The sequence below is a fragment of the Aythya fuligula genome, chromosome 15, assembly GCF_009819795.1.
Source record: "Aythya fuligula isolate bAytFul2 chromosome 15, bAytFul2.pri, whole genome shotgun sequence".
In the NCBI taxonomy this organism is placed as follows: Eukaryota; Metazoa; Chordata; class Aves; order Anseriformes; family Anatidae; genus Aythya; species Aythya fuligula.
Genome location: NC_045573.1, coordinates 7,857,490 through 7,879,223, shown reverse-complemented (window position 1 = coordinate 7,879,223; position 21,734 = coordinate 7,857,490). Strand labels below are relative to the sequence as shown.

The 21,734-nt window shown below is 41.9% G+C and overlaps 2 protein-coding genes and 1 non-coding gene across 5 annotated transcripts in view; 2 read left to right on the top strand and 1 right to left on the bottom strand.

Annotated features, from left to right (window-relative positions):
* Positions 1-4,061: 4,061 nt before the first annotated feature.
* On the top strand, positions 4,062-14,623 carry LOC116495476 (putative short-chain dehydrogenase/reductase family 42E member 2). The gene is made up of 11 exons (XM_032197955.1): positions 4,062-4,403; positions 4,936-5,031; positions 6,030-6,087; positions 6,796-6,914; positions 7,841-7,916; positions 9,491-9,573; positions 11,364-11,501; positions 12,122-12,187; positions 12,875-12,938; positions 13,626-13,699; positions 14,375-14,623. Exons 1-11 carry the CDS (start codon positions 4,062-4,064, stop codon positions 14,621-14,623), a joined length of 1,365 nt encoding a protein of 454 aa, XP_032053846.1.
* A 1,317-nt stretch (positions 14,624-15,940) lies between these two features.
* Positions 15,941-16,022, bottom strand: TRNAL-UAG. Its single transcript has one exon. It is a non-coding gene; the product is annotated as a tRNA-Leu (tRNA).
* A 2,544-nt stretch (positions 16,023-18,566) lies between these two features.
* The window catches only part of EEF2K (eukaryotic elongation factor 2 kinase), a 28,049-nt gene continuing 24,881 nt past the window's right edge, over positions 18,567-21,734 (top strand). For all 3 annotated transcript variants that reach the window (XM_032197633.1, XM_032197634.1, XM_032197632.1), the window contains exon 1: positions 18,567-18,693. The gene's annotated coding sequence lies outside the window, so the exon portion shown is untranslated. The remainder of the gene's footprint in view (positions 18,694-21,734) is intronic.

Below are 21,734 nucleotides of genomic sequence, written 5' to 3'. Positions count from 1 at the left end.
TATTCCTCAGTCACTATGGAATTTATTGTTCTTATTCCTTATTCTTATCACTGTGATGACTTCTCTCTGATCTTAAAAACAAACAAACAAAACTGAAAATGCGAGAACATATCAACATATCAAGAACATATCAAGAAATGTTCTCATAGGACAAAAGCAAAGGAGTGTCACAAAATCAAAGGAGTTCACCACCAACGGGTGCAGGAAGAGTTTTAATGAATCTTCATAAATGATTACTTCATACTGAGAATATCTTTCTAAAAATGATAATCCAGGAGCATAAGAAATTGGAAGAGGAACCATTGTAGCACTGCAGTGTTGTAGCAAGGTAGTGGCCCTAATGAAGAAACTGCTCTGATGAAGCCGCTGCTACAGCTGTGTGAGGAATTATGAAGACCTGGGAAATATATATAAAAAAAAAATAAAAGTAAATATTTATATAATATCTATATGTATCAGGTGGGAGAGGACTGAATGTCATATTTATGTGAAATAGTTTGTTGTTCAAAACCTGTGTAAAAGATGTAATAAAGTATCATTACATGTGTTTGTAAATGAAATATTTTTTTGATGCAGTAATAAATCATAACTGAACCAGCTACTGTTTTTAAGAAGTTTGTGCAAAGAGAGAGGGATGACACGTAAGACTGCTGGAGTTCAGCAAGGAGTTACTGCTGCCTCTCCTTGTAAATGAAGCCAAGTCATGCTATCCGTAACCCTGTACCAGCGCTGGTATGCTGCTCGCTCAGTGACTTGCCACTGCAGTGTCAGCAGGCAAACCAAGCAGTCGGCCCTGAGAGAGGATCCAACCTCCCTCTTCTCCTTCCTTAAGATTTACATTAGTTGCTTCTTGGCTGGATTATACTACATGAGCTACGTGTATTGCATGTGTACTATGTGTACATATACGATGTGTATGCCAGATGAATATTCATGAGGTACCCATCACAAACATTTTTCTCAGGGACCAACTCTGCTCTGACCAGGGAGTGGCTGCTCCCTCTCTTGTACCCAACATGGATGAGGAGAGCTGGACTTCCTGGGGTGAGTCACGGAAGAGAGTGATAGAAAAGCTGTGCTGTCTGATTATCTCCGCTCTGTATTTATCGTGCCTTTGTATTAATATTTTACGGGATTTTTAAGACCAACAAATTCATGGAAATGTTCTCATTGCATCTTTAAATCCACAGGGTACACAGGAGTGCTAGCAGCATCACTACAATAAAATGTTACTATCTCAAGATAAAACACAGTGAAAGGAAAATGTGAGCAACCACAATTACCACTGCAGCACATGTGAGCAAAGACTTGGTTTACCTTTTTGTTTATTTGTTTTGAACAGTAGTTTTCTGTGCAGTGAAAGTAGTAAAGCCTGGGCTCTTACGGGTTTGCATTTAAAGATACAAACTGAGCTCAAACTGTGCATCTTCCCTTAGCAGGGGCACTCATCAGCCCTCTCCCCTGTACCTGACTACCTATTCTGAGGAAACTTAAAGAAACTCCATATATATGAGACTTTAATCAAACTTGGCTAAGTGGATAAAACCAGTTATGTTCACAATTTATCAATACTGGGGTGCAGCTGACTGTCAGACAAGCAAGCGCTGCAGAAGGTGCTGCATCAACCTTCATTGCTTAGAAATGCAGAATAAAACCCGCACGTATAAAGTTACTTTACAGCATGAGCATTTTAACTATATGCAAACATATTTAATTTGCCTTTAAACTCATTATTTATGAATCTTTCATATACTGCTTTTATTAGACTAATAGCTTAGGTCTGCATCCCATACTACACCACCACTTTTCAGAAGAGAAGTCAGCCAGTTGACTGAAGCCCAGTGAGAAGTGCATTCCAGCGTTCCATAGGATCTTTTTTTTTTTTTTTTTGATCTTCCTCAGCAAGGAGTAACCCAAGAACTCACTGGCTTTGTGGTTGCAACTCCCTGTGGAGTCCTGCTGCTCTAGTCTTGGAATGTCAAACCTTCTCTGATGTGTTATTTCAGGTAAGACACTTTCTACATCTCTATTACAGCAGTACTGATTAATACTAACTGGCTACATTTAATTTATTTCCCATCATAAAAACTCCAGTATTTGAAATTGTAAGACAATTTTTAGTTTCAGTTGGAATAGCCAGCTGTCACATTTCTGCCAGCCTTTACAGAGCCTGTCTAGGCTGGCTATTAATGTTACTTATGCCCTAACATAATCACAAGTATGTCTTTAAATGATTAAAATTTAATATGAACACTCAGACATGGCACAGCTATGATGGAAAAGGTTAGTGTGTTCAGCGTTCTTGGTTTGTTGTTCTTTTTGGTTTGCTTTGGTTTTCATTGGAACGGGTAACTCTAAAATTCTGCAGCTCCTGACCCTTTTCACATCCTGCTAGGCACAAGGGACCCTGGACCAGAAACCTGCTGCCAGCTCAGAAGGGCAGGGACCTTAGTGCCTGTTTGCTTATGACTGTTTATTCTCTGGGATTTTCTGCTCTTTTGCAGGTGATTCTGATGCTCTGCATCTCTCTGAGCCATGCCCCAGCAATGACTATCCAAACGGTAACTGAGAGATGCTGTTTTTTTTCCTGAACAACCCTCTCAACAGGTGTCTCAGCGCAAACAGAGCCCCAGCTCCCAGTGGTATGTTTTCCTGGAGTGGTCACAAAAGACACGTGGAGGTAAGAACCGCCTGGGGATGCTGTGGGGTCTCAGGGATGCTGTGGGGACCTGGGGATGCCAAGAGGTTTTCAGGATGCTGTGGGATGCTGCGGGATCTGCAGGATGCTGAGAGATCATCAGTACCCCAGGGAGGCTGTGGGGTCCCAAAGGTGCTGCGAGGTGAGCGTGGTGGGATGCAGTGGTGCTATGGGATGCCCGGGCCCCCAGGGATACTGCGGGAGCCCAGCGATGCTGCGGGACCCCAGGGACCCCGGGAGCCCGTGGGGGGCTGCAGAGGTGAGCACCACATCCCAGGGCACGGCTCCTCGGTGGCTCTGGGGGCCTCCCCGGGGACCGACCCGCAGCCCCCTCCCCGCCGAGCCTCCAGCGCGGTGGGGCAGCGCCCAACGGCCCCAACGGGGCCCAACCGAGCGGCGCCCCCCGGGGCCGGGCCGTGGCGGGGCCGCCGGCCCCTCCGGGTCACCCAGGGGAGCAGGAGTTTCCGTGGCACAGCCTTGCCCTCGCCGCCTGCCTGCCCTGGCGAATTTGCAAGTGAGATGCGGAGAATGCCGCCGGGAGCTCAGATGGCTTTTAATGTTTTATCGAGGCACAGCGCGGGGATGGGGTAACGCCGGTAATCAGGACTTGTAGCCTCTGAAATGTGGTGTCTGTCAGTGATGAACCCCTGGCTGTTGCTTTATGAATGGGAAAGAACACTCGTTTTTTAAAAATAAATGATTAGCTACTACTTTTTGACTAATACACTCATAGACCTTTTTTTTTTTTTTTTTTTTCTTCTTTTTTTTCTTTTCTGTCTCGTAGCAATTATTGCACTTCAGTTCCGACAAAAAGCAAGGGATTTGATAGACTTGTTCTCCAATTCACCTCCTAAAGACGGAAAATGAGTGCTAGGCATTCTTCTTTCCATATGAAATACTCAACTTCAACCACCACCAGTAATAAAAACGTAGTATATTTTTAATTGACATTCAGCTGCTCCTTAGAATGGGGTTGAAAACATCACTTTTCCCAGATGTCTTTGTAATAAACCAGGGACAAGTAAAAGAAGCATTAAAGTTTTATTTTGCCCCAGAGGAAGTTTTGTTCTGCTGTTTCACTTGGTCTTGTTTGCTTGTTTTTCGAGTATAGAAACTTCAATGCAATTTGTTTAGTGTTTTCCTGACACTCAAGATTTCAAGTCCAGGTACAACTCTGCATCACATGCGACCCCTAAAGGCCAGCTTTAAGCTACAACACCAGAACGGGAAATATAAATTGGTCCTGCAAGAGAAATCTTTGGAGTCTGGAAATTTTGTAGCTAGTGTTTTGCTTTGTCTTTATCTCTTTTGAACAGGTTGCATTAAAGTAAGACACTGCTGCTGTTGAGTAGAGCTTGTTAACATGAAACTCCCTGGAATTGTCTGCATCCAGGAGCACTATGGAGCAATTTTTACAATGGAGAAGAAATTGGTACATGTGTCTGGTAATAGAAGACATTATTTCACTGACAGAAAATTTATCCTGATTGGGAGAACAAAACCCTGGCACCAACCTCCTAATGCTAAAGTGAAAGGAAATGCTGGAGCACAGAATGAAAAAAATATGAGAGCGGTGGTGACAGGAGGCGGAGGCTATTTTGGATACAGGCTGGGATGTGCTCTTGCCAGCTCAGGAGCTTCTGTTGTTCTGTATGACATAAACAAGCCTATCTGGGAAATTCCTGATGGAGTAGTGTGTATCCAGGTATGATAAAACACATTTTCATAACAGTTAGTTCCATATGCCTTTTCCATAATGTCTTACTAGTTTTCACAGAATCCAAATAGCAAATTGCAAATCATTGCAAATTTCAAGAACTTTTAAAACTGAATATCCCATATGACTCTTTGTGAGCTGGATTTTAATATGCATCTGAAATAAGGAAAGCAATGAAATCTGTAATGTGTAGCAGAGTACCTGCTTCATCTCCTGTCTCTGAAGGATCAAGTCACTTCCCTCACCTGGACCTTAGTTTATTCACCTGTAAAATTAATAGAACACTTCCGTAATTCATAGGGATATTATGAGGCTTAATGAAGGCTTTTAAAGTCCTGTGAGTTCTACATAAGAAATATATAATTATCAGCAAGTACTGAAATGGATCTAATTTTCAGTCCCAGAATATACAGTGGGTACAGTTATATATATAGATTCTTTCTATACTAAACTACTATATGACAAATGCTAACCTACAGTTTTGATTTCAATTCCAAGTATCTTTTCCTATGTATTACAGGCAGATGTCAGGGATTACGATGCCTTATTTGCAGCCTGTGAAGGGGCTGACTGCGTGTTTCATGTAGCTTCATATGGAATGTCAGGAAGAGAGCAAGTGAGTTCAAATAGTTTTGTACCTTTCTGTGTGACTGCTCACACTGAGGATGAGAGGTTTGATGCTGTAACACTGCATGTTAGACTTTTTCTCTTTGGATTATCCTGAGAACCTGAATCCATTCCCATGCTGTTTCAGTGAATTGCTCGGTGCAAGCTGATGTGCTAGCTACAAATAGTCTCCTTACAGTACTCTTTTCTTAGTTGTGAAATTATTTCCTTACTACTAGAGGCACTAACAGTAGCCAGGGAGGGCATTTGAGTTGGAAATGGCCATGAGAATTGCTGAAATATTGGGAGGACAAAAGGACAGACAAGGGAGACAGGCTCCCTCCAACCTTTCCTAAACCTTTGCAATGGAACTCGTAAGTGTAAAGTCACTGAAGAATGAAACCTATACTTTATATATAACTTTTGATTGTAACTGTTTATTTATATAACTCAATTGTAATAAGTGTTGTATTTGAAGTCTTAATTTTTTACCATTGGTAAGTAAAAAAATACACTTGATGTCAGACTCTGAACGACAATTTTTTATGATTGAAGTTACAATTCATACACCCCTTCTTACCTTATTTAATAAAATTAACTTCAGTAACTGCCTTTGCTGGATAGAATAGCTTATTAAAAGATGTTTGCAACTGGGCAGTGTGTACTTGGAATTGCTTTGGATAGAGCCAACTGGTCAGTGAAGTGCTGCTGAAACATGGATAATTAACATATTGTTCCTGTTGTATAATCATTGGAAATATGAGTTCAGAAGCACCATGATTCTCTTTGCTTCAAGCAAGCTAGTCTGTAAAAATACAAGAAAAATACAAGTGTAGCTTAGAAATGATGATTTGATTTCTGGAAGTCTAAGACAGTCATCTAAATTTTTTTTTTTAAAAACCAAAGCACTCATTACCTTTATCTGTGGATACTGTGGACACTTGCAACATTAACCTATTGAATTTAAAATGTGTTATTCAAAGATGCACAATTTCTTCATTTTCCTAGTTGCACAGAGAAGAGATTGAAACTGTAAACATTAATGGAACAAGGTTCATCATTGATGGTAGGTATCTAACCTTGCCATTGGGTGTTGGTATAACTTATCAAAATATCATACCACTTAGAAAAAAACTAGTTGGCAGACACTATTTTTTACCAAATGCTTCACAGTTTTGGCAGAAACTGAGAAAACAGGGCAATGATTTGTGTTTTGTGTTTTTTTTTTTCTTTAATACCTGATTCTGCTATGGGGTATGACATGAGGGCCAGCACTGTAGTTCAACTACTTCAGCTGCTCACAATCATGTTTAACCTGATGGCAGAATCTGTACGCATGTCAAACATTAACAACTTCCACATGTAGCATTAAACTTTATAGCATTAAACCTCACTGTTGTCCAATAGCTTGTACACAGGTAGTGGGCAGATCTTTAAACAGAAAGTCTTCTAGCCACCTACCTGATAAGGCTGACAGCCCATCTCACTAGGCTGGTAGCAGCCATCCCCAAGGCACAATGTTAGTTTACGGTATCCAAATTAGGATACAGCAAATGATTATAAAGCACTTGGTTCTGAACTGATATTTTCTATTTAATTTATATCTTCCATATGCTTTGCATTTTAAATTACCCAATCATGAAATGGATGGATTTGCTCTTCTAAGATTTGACAGTTTCTCAGAAAAGGTGCATTGCCAGTGCATACAGTTTTGTTTTTTTTTCCATACTGTTAAAGTTTCCACTAAACTAATTTACTTTATATATTGCCACAGCCTGCAAACAAAGGAACATCAGCAGATTGATATACACCAGTACAGTAAATGTCGTGTTTGGAGGGCTTCCTATTGAAGATGGTGATGAGGAAACTGTGCCATATTTTCCCATAGAAAAGGTATTTTGGTTGTATTATTTTCTCAAGTTTCCTTTTTGTTTACTTTCTTTCTGAAAAAGCCTGGAATTTTCATGACCATGTTTTGCCTGATGCCATAATCCAATGCCAAGAAAGAAAAAAGAAAAAGCAAAGCACTTTATACTCTGTAAATGCTCTTCACAACCTTAACACATCACAGTTTTATACATATTGCAGTACGTATTTATTTTTTTCTATCAGGCTCTTTATTTTGGAAAATAACTCATACAGTGTCCCATTCACATTAGTGAAATTCCACCTGGACATAGGGATTGTGTTATATCACTTGGTGCCTCTTTGGCCATTTATTATTTATATGATTTGTCTGTTTCTCCCTTACTGAAGATAATTTATATTCAACATAGTACAGATATAGAAAAGCAGCCTGTTTTTATATGGTTTTATTGCATTTAATTAAAAAGTAGTACTTCTGGTTGCTTTGTGTATATGGTTGATTTTTATGTCCCTCCTCTCTCCATCTGCTAGTTTACAGTCTTTTGAGAAGCAGAGATGGGTAAAGAAAATACTGAAAAATATTTTGAATAATATGTTGAATAATATTTTCTCTGGGAGTGCCACAAGAAAGTGAACTGGAGAATTCAGACTAATCATGATGTCTTTGAAAAACAAATCCAGATTACGAAGTAGTGATCAATTACCTTCTTGGCAGCATTCAAAGCATACATATATTCATTACTTCTCAAATGGACTGAAATTAATTAACTGGATTTGCATAAGCAAAACTACTTGCTTGCCTTTGCAATATGCTTGTATTTTATCCTAAGCCAATACCTAAAAATTTCTGTATTTTTGTGGTGTTTGTTACCATCTGCTAAGTGAGTGGAGAAGCAATGCCTCTCTCTGTCATTTTAAGAATACATACAAACATATTTGCTTTTTCTCTGTAGCATGTTGATCATTATTCCAGAACCAAATCAATTGCAGAACAAATGGTACTAGCAGCTAATGGAACTCCACTAGCAGGTACTTTTGTGTTAGCATAAACTCATACTGGAATTTACACCTTTTTTTCTTGTCCTTTTCTAACATCCTGTATCCAGTATCGGTCCTTCAGTGAACAAGATTGTCCAGCAGTTATGAAATCAAATTACCTACCCGTCTCCCAAACTGAACGATTATTTCTTAAAAATAACTTTTAATTGTAACCCCCACAGTGTCAACTTAAGACTTTGACATGGCAGCAATAAATTCAGCATCTTAATCAAAAAGACAAAGATAGGTACAAATTAAACTATTACAAGTGTTTAATGTCATAGTATTATCCAACTTAAGTAAAACATGAATGCTGATTAAATTGTTCCCCTCCTTCCATATAGTTATATATTAAAATCTGAATAAGGCACCTGATACTACAGCCTGGAATTATTTATTAGTGCTTTCCAAAGTTTTCCATGTTGAGGAAGCCTCAATACACTTGAATACTTAAACTCACCTATGAGATACTGTAACTGTCATTGCAAAACAAATTAATGTAAAGTGCAACATGATTCCATGTGACCAAGTGATACTGAGCTAAATTTAGCTGTAGACAACTTACAGAAAAGCCTTTCTTCACTTGATACTCACAGAGCTATAAAGAGTTTTTAAGTCATTGATGAGCGTTTCACACCAATGGAATTATTCTGTTCAACGAATAAAGTTCTTTTTCCTTATTTCCTCTTTTCCCAGCAGCTCAACACATCAAAGTCACTCTTAATTTTAGAAGGAATATTCTGTTCTGCATTTCTCAATTAAATTAGAAGCTTACACTAGTTTACCTGTGCGAAGGATTAAAATGATTCAGTGAGTTTTTAATCAGTCACTGTTCCAAACATCCCGTTTTGATCCTGTGCCATCAGCATGATTGAGTATTTTGCTTGTTTTCTACTATTGAGAACAGTTATTAGCAGATGATGAACCAGTCAACAGATGCACTTCGGAAGTGACTGGATTTTCACGATGGTCCTTACTTTCTCTTACCGAAGTTACTAAGTTCTAGTTCTAGTGGGAGCAGGATGTGCCTACTGTTGAGAGCCATTCAGCTCTATCTTGCACAGCTAGTGAGACACTGTTTCTCTTCAATAATTTTGTATGGGATTGGTTTCATTTCACTTTTTTACCAATGACATGCTTACATCAGCAAACTCATCAGCACAGTTGGCACACTCATTGGCTGCTTTGGCACAGAGACAAAGGACTGGTTAGTAAAAGGTTTGGAAATACCTAGTAATTTTTAGGAATTTGACTATGCCAGTGCTTTGAATATTCATAGAATGGTTTGGGTTGGAAGGGATCTTTAAAGTTCATCTACTCCAGCCCCCTGGCATGGAGTCTAGCTGGCAGGATTTTTCTGAATCCCATCTTGATATTTTGCATGTTCTGATTCTGCCAAGTTAATATTCTACTACTAATTCAGTACCTTTTGGTATGTAGTATTTTTTAAGCTGGTGAGTTTAATTTATTTCAGAGTAAGTTCTGCTACAGCATTCTTTAGTTCATGCAATTGATATTGTAATCATTTGAAAGTCACTTAAGGATGGTTTTATCAATTCTTCTAGGAGGTGGAATACTCTATACTTGTGTTCTTCGCCCACCAGGCATCTATGGACCAGAAGAGCAAAGACACCTGCCAAGGCTAGCAGTATGTATTTTAATTTTTAGTCAGCAGAAATTTCTATAATATATACCAACATCACTTACATGTGTTACAGATTTACTGACCTGCTTATTTAACAGTTTGATTGTCTGTTGAAAATAACTTTTTTATCAGACAATCTCTTTCATCTGTAAAGAATGCATAGTACATTTAAAAACATACTTTTAATATAAATACATGTAAATCCAGCTTTACAATGTAATGCTTACTATAATTATAAAATTCAGACCAATCTATGATATTCCGAATGTGTATTTGCATGCAACTTATACCAAGTGGTTTAAAATACTTATGAAAAGAGATATAACAAATATCTTATTTTTCTTGTCTCAGTTATTAACAGCTTTCACTGTCCAAAGAAACAAGTTAAGGTGTCAGATGCACCCTCCAGTACAATATGTTACTAAAGGGCAAACAGCTGAGGAGCTCATGTTTTGCTGTTTTTCACTTGCTGTTTTTTAAATTGTAGGAATAGTACAGTGTTTAGAATATGATCTCTGTAGAGTTATATGAGTCAGTTATTTTAAAGGATCAGCAAAATATAAAGTTATGCACAGCTTTGAGAATAGTTCAAGCTTACCACATAAAAAATATTTTTTCTTTTGTGTCTGAGGTGGGGAATTGTGTTAAAATTAACTGAAATATACTTTATCATCTTCTAAATAAAACCATATTTTAAAATGTCATGTGCCATTTAAGGTAAACCTAAGATGCTTTCTTTAGCCCCTCAAATAAATACTGTCTTTTGTTAATTTCATTTAAAATTCTAAGCTTATTTATTGTGAGCCCAGTGTAAGGTATTGTATTTAACTGTCACATTTTGTAGCTTCTACAACATCCACTAAATAAAAAATGTGACACCTCGTATTACCTTCCATTTTTTTCCCAGGCAAAGCTATTTGTTAGATTTGATCCAATTTTGTGAATACTTTTGAGCCATTCAGAACTACATTTTACCTTTCAATAAAATATTATCCTTAGAACAGACTTACTTTTTCTAAATTCGAGATGTATTGTATTCAAAAGATAGGGTTCAGGCAAAATGATAGATAAGTAAGTCTGGAAAAAGACATTGTGTTTCTCTATGGACTGAATATAGGAAATAGAAAATTTGCAGTGCTGCTCTTATATCCAATTCAGCCCTGCTATGGAAGCATTATCTACTTGAGATAGACATTAATTTATTTCTGGACACCTGAGACCATGTAATTGGTTTTTGGAGGAAAGGCACACACTAGTACATTCAGGCAGAATGGCTTCTACCTACCCAGAATAATTTTCTGTTATCCAATGGGGCATATCACACTACTGAGGGATTTTTGGAACAAAATCAATTTTACACATATAAGTGATTTTTTATGAAATCATTTATGTGCTTCTCAGATAAAAGAAACAGAATTATAGGAAAGTGAGGACTAAGGGGGGCCCTGAGAGGTTATCTAGTCCTTCTCTCACATGCAAAACCAAATATACCTTGACTGATTCTAACAAATATTTGTCTAATCTGTTCTTACACATTCGTTGATGGAGAATCTGATCCCCTGTAGGCAATATAGATTAGTTCTTAGCTATCAGAAGCATTTCCCTACTAGACAACCTAACTATCTCTTAGAGTAATTTGCTTCCATTGCTTCTTAAACTGTACTTCTTTTGATTTTTTTAATTGACTTATGTATTTTTTCAAAGTATAGACAAACAGTATGTTTACCTGGACAAGACACTTTACATTTTAAAACTCATCTTTCTTTGGTTTCACATTTGTTTTATGTCTACAGAAGAACATTGAGAGAGGGCTACTTAGCTTCAAGTTTGGGGATCCTTCTGCTAAAATGAACTGGGTGCATGCAGAGAATCTTGTACAAGCTCAAATTCTAGCTGCTGAAGCTCTCACCCCTGAAAAGAACTACATAGCTGTAAGTAAATAAAAACACCACAGTTTTCATTTGACAGAGGATCCTACTGCTCTATCCTGTACTACAGTGGCTACTGTAGTAATAGTACTTCATGTTTGTGGTGGTGTCCTCTAGCTTGTGCTGTCTTTATTTTTATTGACAAACGTGCCATGAATAATTTGGGCTGTGGCAGCACTGGCTTTGCAGTTTGTTAGGAGATGGAATACTCAGTTCCTCAAGAACATCTCCACCTTTGCATTTTCATATTTGCCATTTGTGGAAGATGGGCAAAGAATATTTGATATTGGAAATAAAATTGGATATTCAGGCAAATTTATCCCTGTTTCCACATATAGGTCCAGGCTTAATATTCTAAGCTGCAATAATCAATTCTTCCTATACCATACATAAATAAAAGCTGTCAGCACATTTCATTTACGTACATTGATTTTAGAAGCAGTTGCAACCATTTTCCTCCTTGTAAACACATTTTTTATCTGACCTAGAAGCACTACCCTTAAAAGCACATTGGAAAGATTAGAAAAGATTTTGCATAATTTTTAAGCTATTTATAAGGAGTGAAGTCAACACATATGAAGTATTATTTTTACTAACCTGTCTCTTCTTTACCTCTTTAACAGAGTGGTCAGGTGTATTTCATTAATGACGGTGAAAAATTCAACCTTTTTGAATGGTTAACTCCACTTGTACGTACAATATATGATTTATCTCCAAATATATTAACTTATTTGACTATATAAAACTCTGGCTTTTGTGTGCATATGATGTATTTGGTACGTTTCCTTTCGGTGTCAGAGTTCTGCTATGAATGTGTGTTTAGTTCCTGCTTGAAGTTCAGTTTGATTAATGCTCTAACAAAGCCTACCTAAAATATTACATAAAAGCAACTGTCTTTACTGAGATGAAAGGACCATCTAAGCCAGCATCCTCATTATAACAGCCATTATCCTAATTTCTTGGGCATTCAGATGTTAACAGTGGCTGTTTTAACATGGACAAAAAAAAAATAAAATTATTATTAATCTGTAAGATAAAATATTTTCAAAAGATCATTTTGCCGTTAATGATGGGCTCAAAACTATAAATATGTCTCAAGGTTATATAAGGTGTCAGCATGCTATGACATTTAGGTCAATTATTATAATCCATTTTTTATACTTTTTTAAGACTGCCACTTGAAAATTACAGAGTCTTCAAGTGACATTTAACTAGAATACCCTAGAAAATGAAAACAAATACTAATAGCAATTATTAACTTTTCTGTTTTATTAGTAAATGCTTCCATAAATATCTTTTGGACTGAAACTTTAAAATTTGTTTGAGGTTTCTGTTTTTATTTTTTTTTTCACTTTTTTTTTTTAAATCTCTTTCAGTTTGAACGTTTAGGTTGTAGTAAGCCCTGGATACGTATTCCTACTTCCTTGGTTTATATATCAGGTAAAAATACTTTACCAACATTTCTCTGTCCTGCCCAGAGCACCACTGCTCCAAATTACAATGTTGTTTGTTTTTTTTCTTAATGTGACTACAATTTTAATTTTCATGTATAAAATATGCTGCGACCTCATCTAGCGTGCATCAGTGAAGTTCAGCTCTATGCACTGTGTTAAAACGAGAATGATCTGTTATTTAAGTGCTATTAAAATAGCAGGGTTTTTGTTTTGTAAGACTTACTAAATGTATAAGTTTTTGGATTAAATGGTATAAATGTAAAACATTGAATGTAATAATCAATGACTTCATGAAATATGTTAAAGAAGATCTGCTCTGCCTGCAGGGGTTAATTTATTGTACTCCTGTACCCCATGCTCCCCCAAAATCAAAACCCAAATGGAAGAAAAAAAGAATCCAATCCAGAATAATTTGTTTTTCTCATGTTTTTATGAAGTCTGAAGATCTTTATACTAGCTCTGTCACCAACCCTCCAAACCCTTTTTACGCAATCACCCTAAGACAGGCTGATTAAAGATCCAACTCCTTGTAAGCAAGTAGTCCTGTTGATGATAGTAATGGTGCCTTGAGCTGTTAGACATGTGATTTCCTTTTGCTGTTGAGATAGACCAAAATCATAATGGCACAGCAACTTATTATTCTTACCTCAAGTAGAAATCTTTTGTTATGCAGCCATGATAATGGAGTATCTTCATCTGATGCTGAAACCATTTGTTGAACTGTCCCCCCTGCTGACCAGAAATGAGGTAAAGTTGTTGTTTGTAAGCTCCCCTTATTCCCACAGGATGCATACACACCATGTGAATACTGAGGCACAATTTGAGATTAAGTCAGCAGGAAGTAAAATCCACCCAGTACATCTTCTGCTTCCAGATTCCAGGGCAAATGTATGCATCAGGTACATTTTAGGCAATTATTTTATACTCATCACCGTATTTTTTGAGAAGATAAGAGCATAGGCTTGCAATTTGGGAGAGGCTGCTTCATCAGTTCCTTCCTTCCAAGGCCCAACATCCTGTATGGCTTTGGCTGGTCAGTCGGGACCTGATCTTTGAAGATCTTTAGGCTCCTAAGAGATGGCTTTTACCTGCATCCTTAGATAGATAAACAAGTGTGCAGAACAGTTTTTGTGGATGTTTTCAAGAGTAGAATATTGTGCTTTGCAGCCTTCCCTGCCTCTTAGGGCTTTCAAACTTCTCTTGAGTGAACAATAGTAAAGACAATGTGACATTTCAATCGGATTTTGATATGTATATATATATATATATATATATGTATATGTATATATATATATATATATAAAATGTATGTATTTTTTGAATTTTACATTTTCTCTAACTGGGTCTTTGTTACCATTTACAGACTTTGTTTGAACTTCCTGTGTATTCATACCTTTGTATGTTGTCTCTTTTGCCCTACAGGTGCAGAATATTTCCATAACTCATACATTTCGAATAGACAAGGCACGGAATCAGCTAGGGTACAGCCCAGAGAAGTTTGTGTTTGCTGATTCTGTGGACCATTACATTAAAACAAGACCAGAGGCCCAGAATGATCACATCTTCCTCAAAGTCTTGCTTTTGTTAATTGTTAGTTTAAGTTTGATCTTTCTTTCTCTGAGATTTGATGACCTTTCAGTTTTGCATTTTTTTAAGGAAACAAAACACTGACATGCATAAACTGCACGTACTCAGTCACAGTACTGCTACCCGTGGATCATCTCGATCTCCACAATACGTACTGCCCCCAATGCAATAAGCAGGCAGTTATTTTAGATCCTACAAAAATAATAATTGTAGCCTGTAAGTAGCTGTACTTAAGAAATTAAAATACTGTAAACAATTATGGCCAAAGATCATCACTGAAACACACTGGAGTCAAGATGGTTGAATCTATGTATTTCACACCAAAAATATTTTCAATTTGAATGCTGAAGTGCATGAGGACCTGCAAAAGGAACAGAAACTTCAACCAGTCTTCAGTGCTTCACCAATGAAGAAAAATGGCTAAAATATAGAGGAAGGCTGACTACAGCTGCTGCCACGCTCATTACCTTAGGGAACTGAGGAACACACAAAGGGACCAACAATGAGAACATATTACTGTAAATAACACAAGCCAGCTGAACAGGGGAAGTTCACACTGTGTGAATTTATTTTGTGAATTAGCTGTATCACTGTACATGAAGGAAAATAAAAGTGCACTTGAAACTCTGCTGAACTTGGTGCTGTGCCTCTGTGAACGCTGCTGCAGACCTTGCCATCCTGCTGTGGGGTGCAGGGACCAGCAGCAGGACCTGCTGAGAGGGCAAAAGCCTATCAGATACTTGCAGGTATGAGTTTTCATGAGTCAAAACCGTGCATATTTTAGTTAAAAGTTATTAATTATTCTACATTAGATAATTTATGTTGCTGTAAAGGAATCTGCCACTAAGGGTTGCACTAATCGTTGTACTGCTTCCTTTACCGCGATAGCTATACAACAAAGTTTAGTCACTTAGCAGCTAAACTTTAGGCACAACTACGGTTTTGCAGGTAATTTGTAATGGGCAGCAGTCGTACCGATCAAATCCCTGTAGCTGTGAAAATTAACAACGTGCTTCTCGAGCTACCACGCAGCTGAAGTGTGCCTTCACCACAGCACGGCTGGGGAGGGCTCTGCTGCCACCTGCCTCTCCTGCTGCCCGCTTTGTCCCAGGAATCGCCTTCCCTGCACCTTCCCACCTGTAGCGCTGGGGGAAGGAGGCAAAAGCAGAGGCAGGAGGGGTAAGGAGACCTGAGGAGCGCAGGCTGCGGGGCACGGCCGGGCGGGAGGCAGGAGCAGGCAGCACCTCACCATTTCCCACTCTCTTGGGAGGCCGGGGGCCGCACGGGGGGCGGTCGCTGTCCCCGCGGCTTTCTGCCCCCTGACAGCAGGGGCTGCCCGCCTGCCTCAGGCGCCGCCAGGCCGCGAAAAGGAGCCACCGCCGCGGCGGGGCCAAAACTTCTTGGCAGCGGTGGGATTCGAACCCACGCCATCGAAATGACTGGAGCCTAAATCCAGCGCCTTAGACCACTCGGCCACGCTACCGCCTGCGTGCTCAGCCGCCCGCCGGGCCTCTTTCAGCGGGGCGGCGCCGCCATTTTCCCCCCCACAGCCCCTCATTCCGCCCGCCTCAGCCCCGAGCTACCGCGGCGCCCCCCGGAGCCCCCGCCCGGTGCCCGCTCCCCTCTCCACTCTTCCCCTCCCCGGGGATCTCCACGGGTACCGCCCCCAGGCGCTCCGGCGATGCTATCGCCGGCTCGGGGCCGCGGGGGGCGGCGCCACCACCCGCCCCCTGTCCCCGCTGCAGGCCCGGCGGCTGGAGGGGGCGGCCCGGCCCGCACCCGGCAGGTGGCGCCGCTTCCCCGCCGGCACCCGGCGGCTGCAGACGTGGCCCCGGAGCCGCCTGCCCCGAGCCCTGAGCTGGCGGAGGAGGGCGGGAGGCGGGCGGGCTGCGGCGGTGTGGGAGCCCCGGGGCACAGCTGGGAGCAGCGGGCCTGGTGCTGCGCCCCCGAGCAGCGGCTTCGTGACCGGGGGCAGCGCGGCCTCTGAGGCAGCAGGGGAGGGAGGTACGGGCGGTGTTTCACCTGGATCGTCAGGTGGGCACAGAACAACATTGCTCTGGAAGTGTTTGGGAGCTGCTGTTCACTGAAATGGCAGTCTCTGAACAGAACCGTGTTAAGGGTGTATTATGAAACATCCCAACAGAAAACTAAGCCCAGGGGATGTAGCGTTTGTGGGCTAATTTTAATGTAGGCTTTGCTTTCGTGTTTCATCTTTTTTTTTTTTTTTTTTTTTTTGTCATCACTGATTGTTTGCTATAGAGAAGAGGAGCCCTAGACTTAAGCCTGGAAAGCAGTGCAGCCTGGCCCCAGGGTATCAGAGACGGCTTATTTAAAATTATGAAAAACTTGTAGCTTGAGCTAATGGAACCCAACTATCTTCCTAGCCTAGCAGAACACTCTTCATGCAGCTGTACAGCATAGTACAGCCATACGCCACTGGGTCCCAAAATGATGTTCTGTATTTAAAATTTAGTGTTGAGAGACAGTTATTGCTGTGACTTGTTTAGTTGTGCTCATACATCACATCAGTAAGCAGTACTTGGCTGTTATCAGTGCCCTACGGCAGCAGCTGGTGACCTTTTTTAAACCATTACCACACATTTTCATGTAGTGGGAATGCAGCATCTGGCCTCAACCAGGCCTTCACAATTAATCTGGTGAGCCCACCCTCCTCCTGGACCAGTGCAGTGCTCACAGGATGTGGCATAAAACAGCTCAGGCTACTCTCTGCTTTATGTCCTTGCACAAACCTGCACCCGCAGCACAGCGCTGGAGACCATTGCCAGAACTGCAGGTGCTCCCAAACAGCTGACAGTGTTGCTGCAGACACTTGCTGCTTCTTCCAGTCCCTGCATTAAGCTGCGGTTTAATTGATGTAAGTAATTTGGGTGGTCGGTAGTGCGTGGCAGAGAGTCAGGGAATCTGCTGTGCGTGTTGCTGATGAAATAACAGCAGTTTTTCCCCTGAAGGTGATCTTGACTGCCAGGCCCACCAAGCAGCAATGGCTGCGCATTCCTCCTGCCTGGGATGCCACCAAAGGCTCTTGGTCTGTTGCAATGAGCATGCTGACATCGGCTGGTCTTGGTTATGTAGCCTCCCCTTGTTTTTGCAGTGTTATTTGCTAAATAACAAATAGCTAAAACACTTGCTAAATAGCACTAATGAGGATTATTTACATGAATACAAGATTCAACAAGAGTGAAAGTCTCTCAGCAGGTTGCCAAGGAATACAATTGAGCCAGAACCTATTTATGTTAATTTCTGTATAACCCATGAAAGGAAGAGTCTTGTTTAAAATCTCCCCAAATTCTGGCTTGAAGAAAAGTTTAGCCATGGACGTTTTCAACCCAGAAAGTGAATGCTTTAGGAAAGAAACTTTGAGGAGGTTTGAGGTCTTTGGATTTTGAAATCTGGAGTGTAATTGTGTTATTTCTTATAGGGAAATTGCATGCTGTGCTATTTGACTTGACCCTATGTGTGTGGAGCCCCCACAGCAGCTCCCCTGAGGGACTTGGTGTTGGGGGGGCCAGCCCAGGGGCTCTGTTCCGTGGAATCCACCTTTTGGCTCCAAAACTCTGAGGAAACTGAAATGAAGGGGATGGGAAGCCACTCCTGTCATCAGCTGTGGCGGTTCCTGGTCAAGCGCTGGTTCCCAGCACAGCTGCCTTCCCTCCAGCTCCCTTCAGGCTCAGGATCCCCCTGCCTCTACCACCTAACGGTGCCAATCTGGGATTTCTCATCTATTTCTCATCATTTTCGCATAATTTCTCCTCAGTTTTTCATCATTTTTCTCACAAAAACAAACAAACAAAAAAGCCATCTGGTAGACTTCTCCCGTCAGTTTGGCTGCGGTTCCTTCAAGGCAGAGACGGGCGGGCACCGTGTGCCCGCCCGGGGCGCTGAGGCGGGGCGGGCGGAAGGCTCCTGTCAGCGAGGGGCGGCCCCGCTTCCCGCCTCCTGCCTGCCCTCACAGGGCGGCTGCGCGGGGCCGGGCGGCGGTGGGGTGGTAGCGGGAGCGCTCCGAGCCGAGCGGGGCTGCGGGTCCCGGTGGGTGCTTTTGGGGGCCGGGTGAGGCGAAGCGGGCGGTTTGAGGGAGCGAGAGCAGCCGGCGTTAGAAAAGGAGCAGCTTCGTGGCCGGGTGGAGTCGTTACAAGGTGAGTGCTCGCGTCGCGGTGGCCTGGAAGCGGTAGTCCGGTATCTTCGTGTCTTCGCCCCTTCCTTTTCGCCTGGGGACAGCAGTTTTGTCGCGATACGCCCCCAGGGAGCTCTGCGGGGTGGACTCTGGGGGTCCGGCCGCCACAGCGTGCGGCTGGCAAACGGCTTGGGGCGCTGAGCGCTGCTCACGGGAAACAGCGTTAATAGGTGGTTGCTCGGTGTGTTTGAAGCGGAGAACTGAACGCCAAGTGAAATAACAAAGCTGTTGATGGAAATGTTGATGGTAACTTGCAAGTTCCCTTCCTGTCCTTTTGTGTTCCAGTGTTTTGGCTGGCCTCACAGTAGTGTTGGCTCGTGTGCTTGGCAGGAGCCTGGGCTGCAGTCAGGAGTCACCTCAGTGCCAACAACCCCTTGGGTGCTGGGAGCTGTGGTGTGCCTCAGGGGCCTGAGTCTCAGGGGCTTTGCACTCTGAACTGCCGCACATGGACTCGCCCGCTCGCTCAGTGAATTTTGCACCATTGCTGTCCAAGACTTTGATGCAGTGCCTTGTCCCAGCTGGGCTCGCAGCTGGATGCAGGCTGTAGTACTGCCTGTGCAGTGGTCACACACTGGAAGGCCCTGGAGCAGGGGCTCCTCGTTAGGAGGTCTGTGATTGGTGACACCAGGTTTGTCAAAGGTACCTGGTGAGTTGAGCCATCTTTTAAAAAGAAATTAATCTTGTTTTTCTTATTGGAGCTCTTACCTTGACTCGCTGAACCTGTTTTCTTGTTGGTGCACAGTGCAGGTGGCAGTAGGCGTTCGGTTCGCAGGGATCAGGGACATGCTTTGGAAGTGCAGCAGTTCTGTGCTGTGCTGCAGGACACCAACGTACCAGTGGGGTTGTTCTGGAACGCGTTGCATGGCTTTGTCTGTGGTTCCTAATGATCAACAACAACCATTCTGTGTAAGGTGTGCAGCTTTTAGAGTTGCTTAGGTTAAATTTCAAATTGGTAATTTAAAATAATGTTAATCTAAAAATAGCAAATTCTATTTCCAAAAAGCCTGCCTGTTGCTGTTACAGGTATCCTGCTTGGTGGCTGTAGCTGATGTGGTGTTAAACCAAAAGAACTTGGTATTATACCTGGGAGAGGAGATGGATATTCTTGCTTTAATGCTGACCCTACAAAAGAAGTTTGGAGTCCCTCTGTCCACGAGCAGCCTCTGTTCCCCTGCCTTGTGCTAAAGCAGTGCAGAGGACTGTGTCTGAGCCGGGACAGCCCCTAAGAAATAGTTGGGGATGCTCCAGTCCTCCCTTATTTTGTGACTAGAGCCTTCCCATCCCTCACCTCTTTAGGATGAATTAAAGCAGGTTTCTATGCTGAGGCTGCTGAGGTGTCTTGCTCAAGGGCCCTGCCAAACCAGCAGCATTTCATAACAACAGACACCGTACAAAAATAAGCAGCATATTACCAGCACTGTGATGTGAAATCTCCCCTCTGGTTATGTTTGCATATGCACTATGTTTGACAACATAATATATTGTCCTTGCAACTCACCTTCCCCTGCTAGTAGTGTGGTTCTTGAATATAATGTCAAGAGAAAAACACTTCAGACATGCACTGGAAAAGCCCAAAATTAATACAGACATGAACTGATCTAATAAATGACTATATTTAAATTTTCTGCAATTTTAATCGCATAGGACAAGGTTGATTTTAAAAAATGGGACACGTTTTTGAAATAGAGTGGAGTTGGTGGTTTAAATTACAGGTTAGGTGTGCTAATGCAGGTTTGTGGGCTAGTTTCAGTGTGGTGTGATTATTGCTTAGCCCAAGGAAAGCTTCTGTCACGGATATTAGGGACTAAATGATCAAAGCATAGCAGCAATAGCAACGGGAGTTCCTAGATAGCATGGCTTTATGCCGTAAGGCAGCAACACAGAATATGAGCCTTGGAATGAAGCGCAGGCATTTTTGTAGGACTTCTGAACAAATAAACTGCGAGATGTAGAGCAGTGCTTGTGTAGTTAAGGTTTGGTTATGGAATTCTGTTTTAAAGAGCATGTTACATGAGGACAATTTTTAGTAAACACACTTCCAAAGTAAACATGAGTCCTTTAAAAGAAACATGGTTCCAAGGAAAACTGAGAGGTTTTTATCAACGCTGTTAGTTTTAAATACACAATGATTTCTGCAATGATGTTCCACTTATGCAGCAAATCACTAAAATCGTGAATGCTTGCAACCTCTGCTGTGTGAAACAGCATTCCTATTGCTGCTGCCCCTCACACACTGAGGGTCTGTCTGGTGGTTCTGCTGCTGTGTGTTTGACTGCAGTAGTAGAAACGAGTGCAGGACAGCAGCTGAGAGGCACTATGCTCGTCTAGGACAGCAGTACAGCCTGGAGTCAGTCTGGTGCCTGAAGCATGGTTTTACATCTGTTAGTGCATGCTGGCAACCACACGCCTTGCTCTCCAGCACCTGGTAGCCTCTGGTAAGACAGTCACAATGAAAATGGCAGGGGCAACTGAGGATGCCTTCCCCTTCTGTAATGGGCTACCGCCTCATTCCGTAAATGACTGCTCTCACATGGTCTTTGCAAGAAAGATTATACGAGTGCTCCAGAGCTGCTTCAGCGCAAAGCCAGCTGAGTTCAGACCTTCAGCAGTGGCTTGCTGTAGCTGGTGCTGCCCGAGGCAGATGGAGTGCTAAGCTGCAGGAGTGCTGCCTCCATCAGAACAGCAGTAACCAGCCCTGCATGGTGCTGGAGGAGGCTCCGTACGCTCAGTCATCGCTTCTGCCGTGACCATCTGTCGGTAGCTGTGCTGTAAGGCCTGCAGCTATGGACGCTGCTGGGGAGTTGTACTTATCTGGTACAGTTTCCTCGAGATGGAGGAGCAGAGAGCTGAGGAACAGCAGTGAAACTAAGCTGAAAACCTTGTTCTGCTGTTGTCCTTCCTAGGCTAGCTGTGTGGAAATCCCTGATGGAGCTGGTTGGGTGAGGTTACCCTGGAATGAAGTGGCTGATCAGACACTTAGAAGTGTCTGCTTTGAGTTGTATG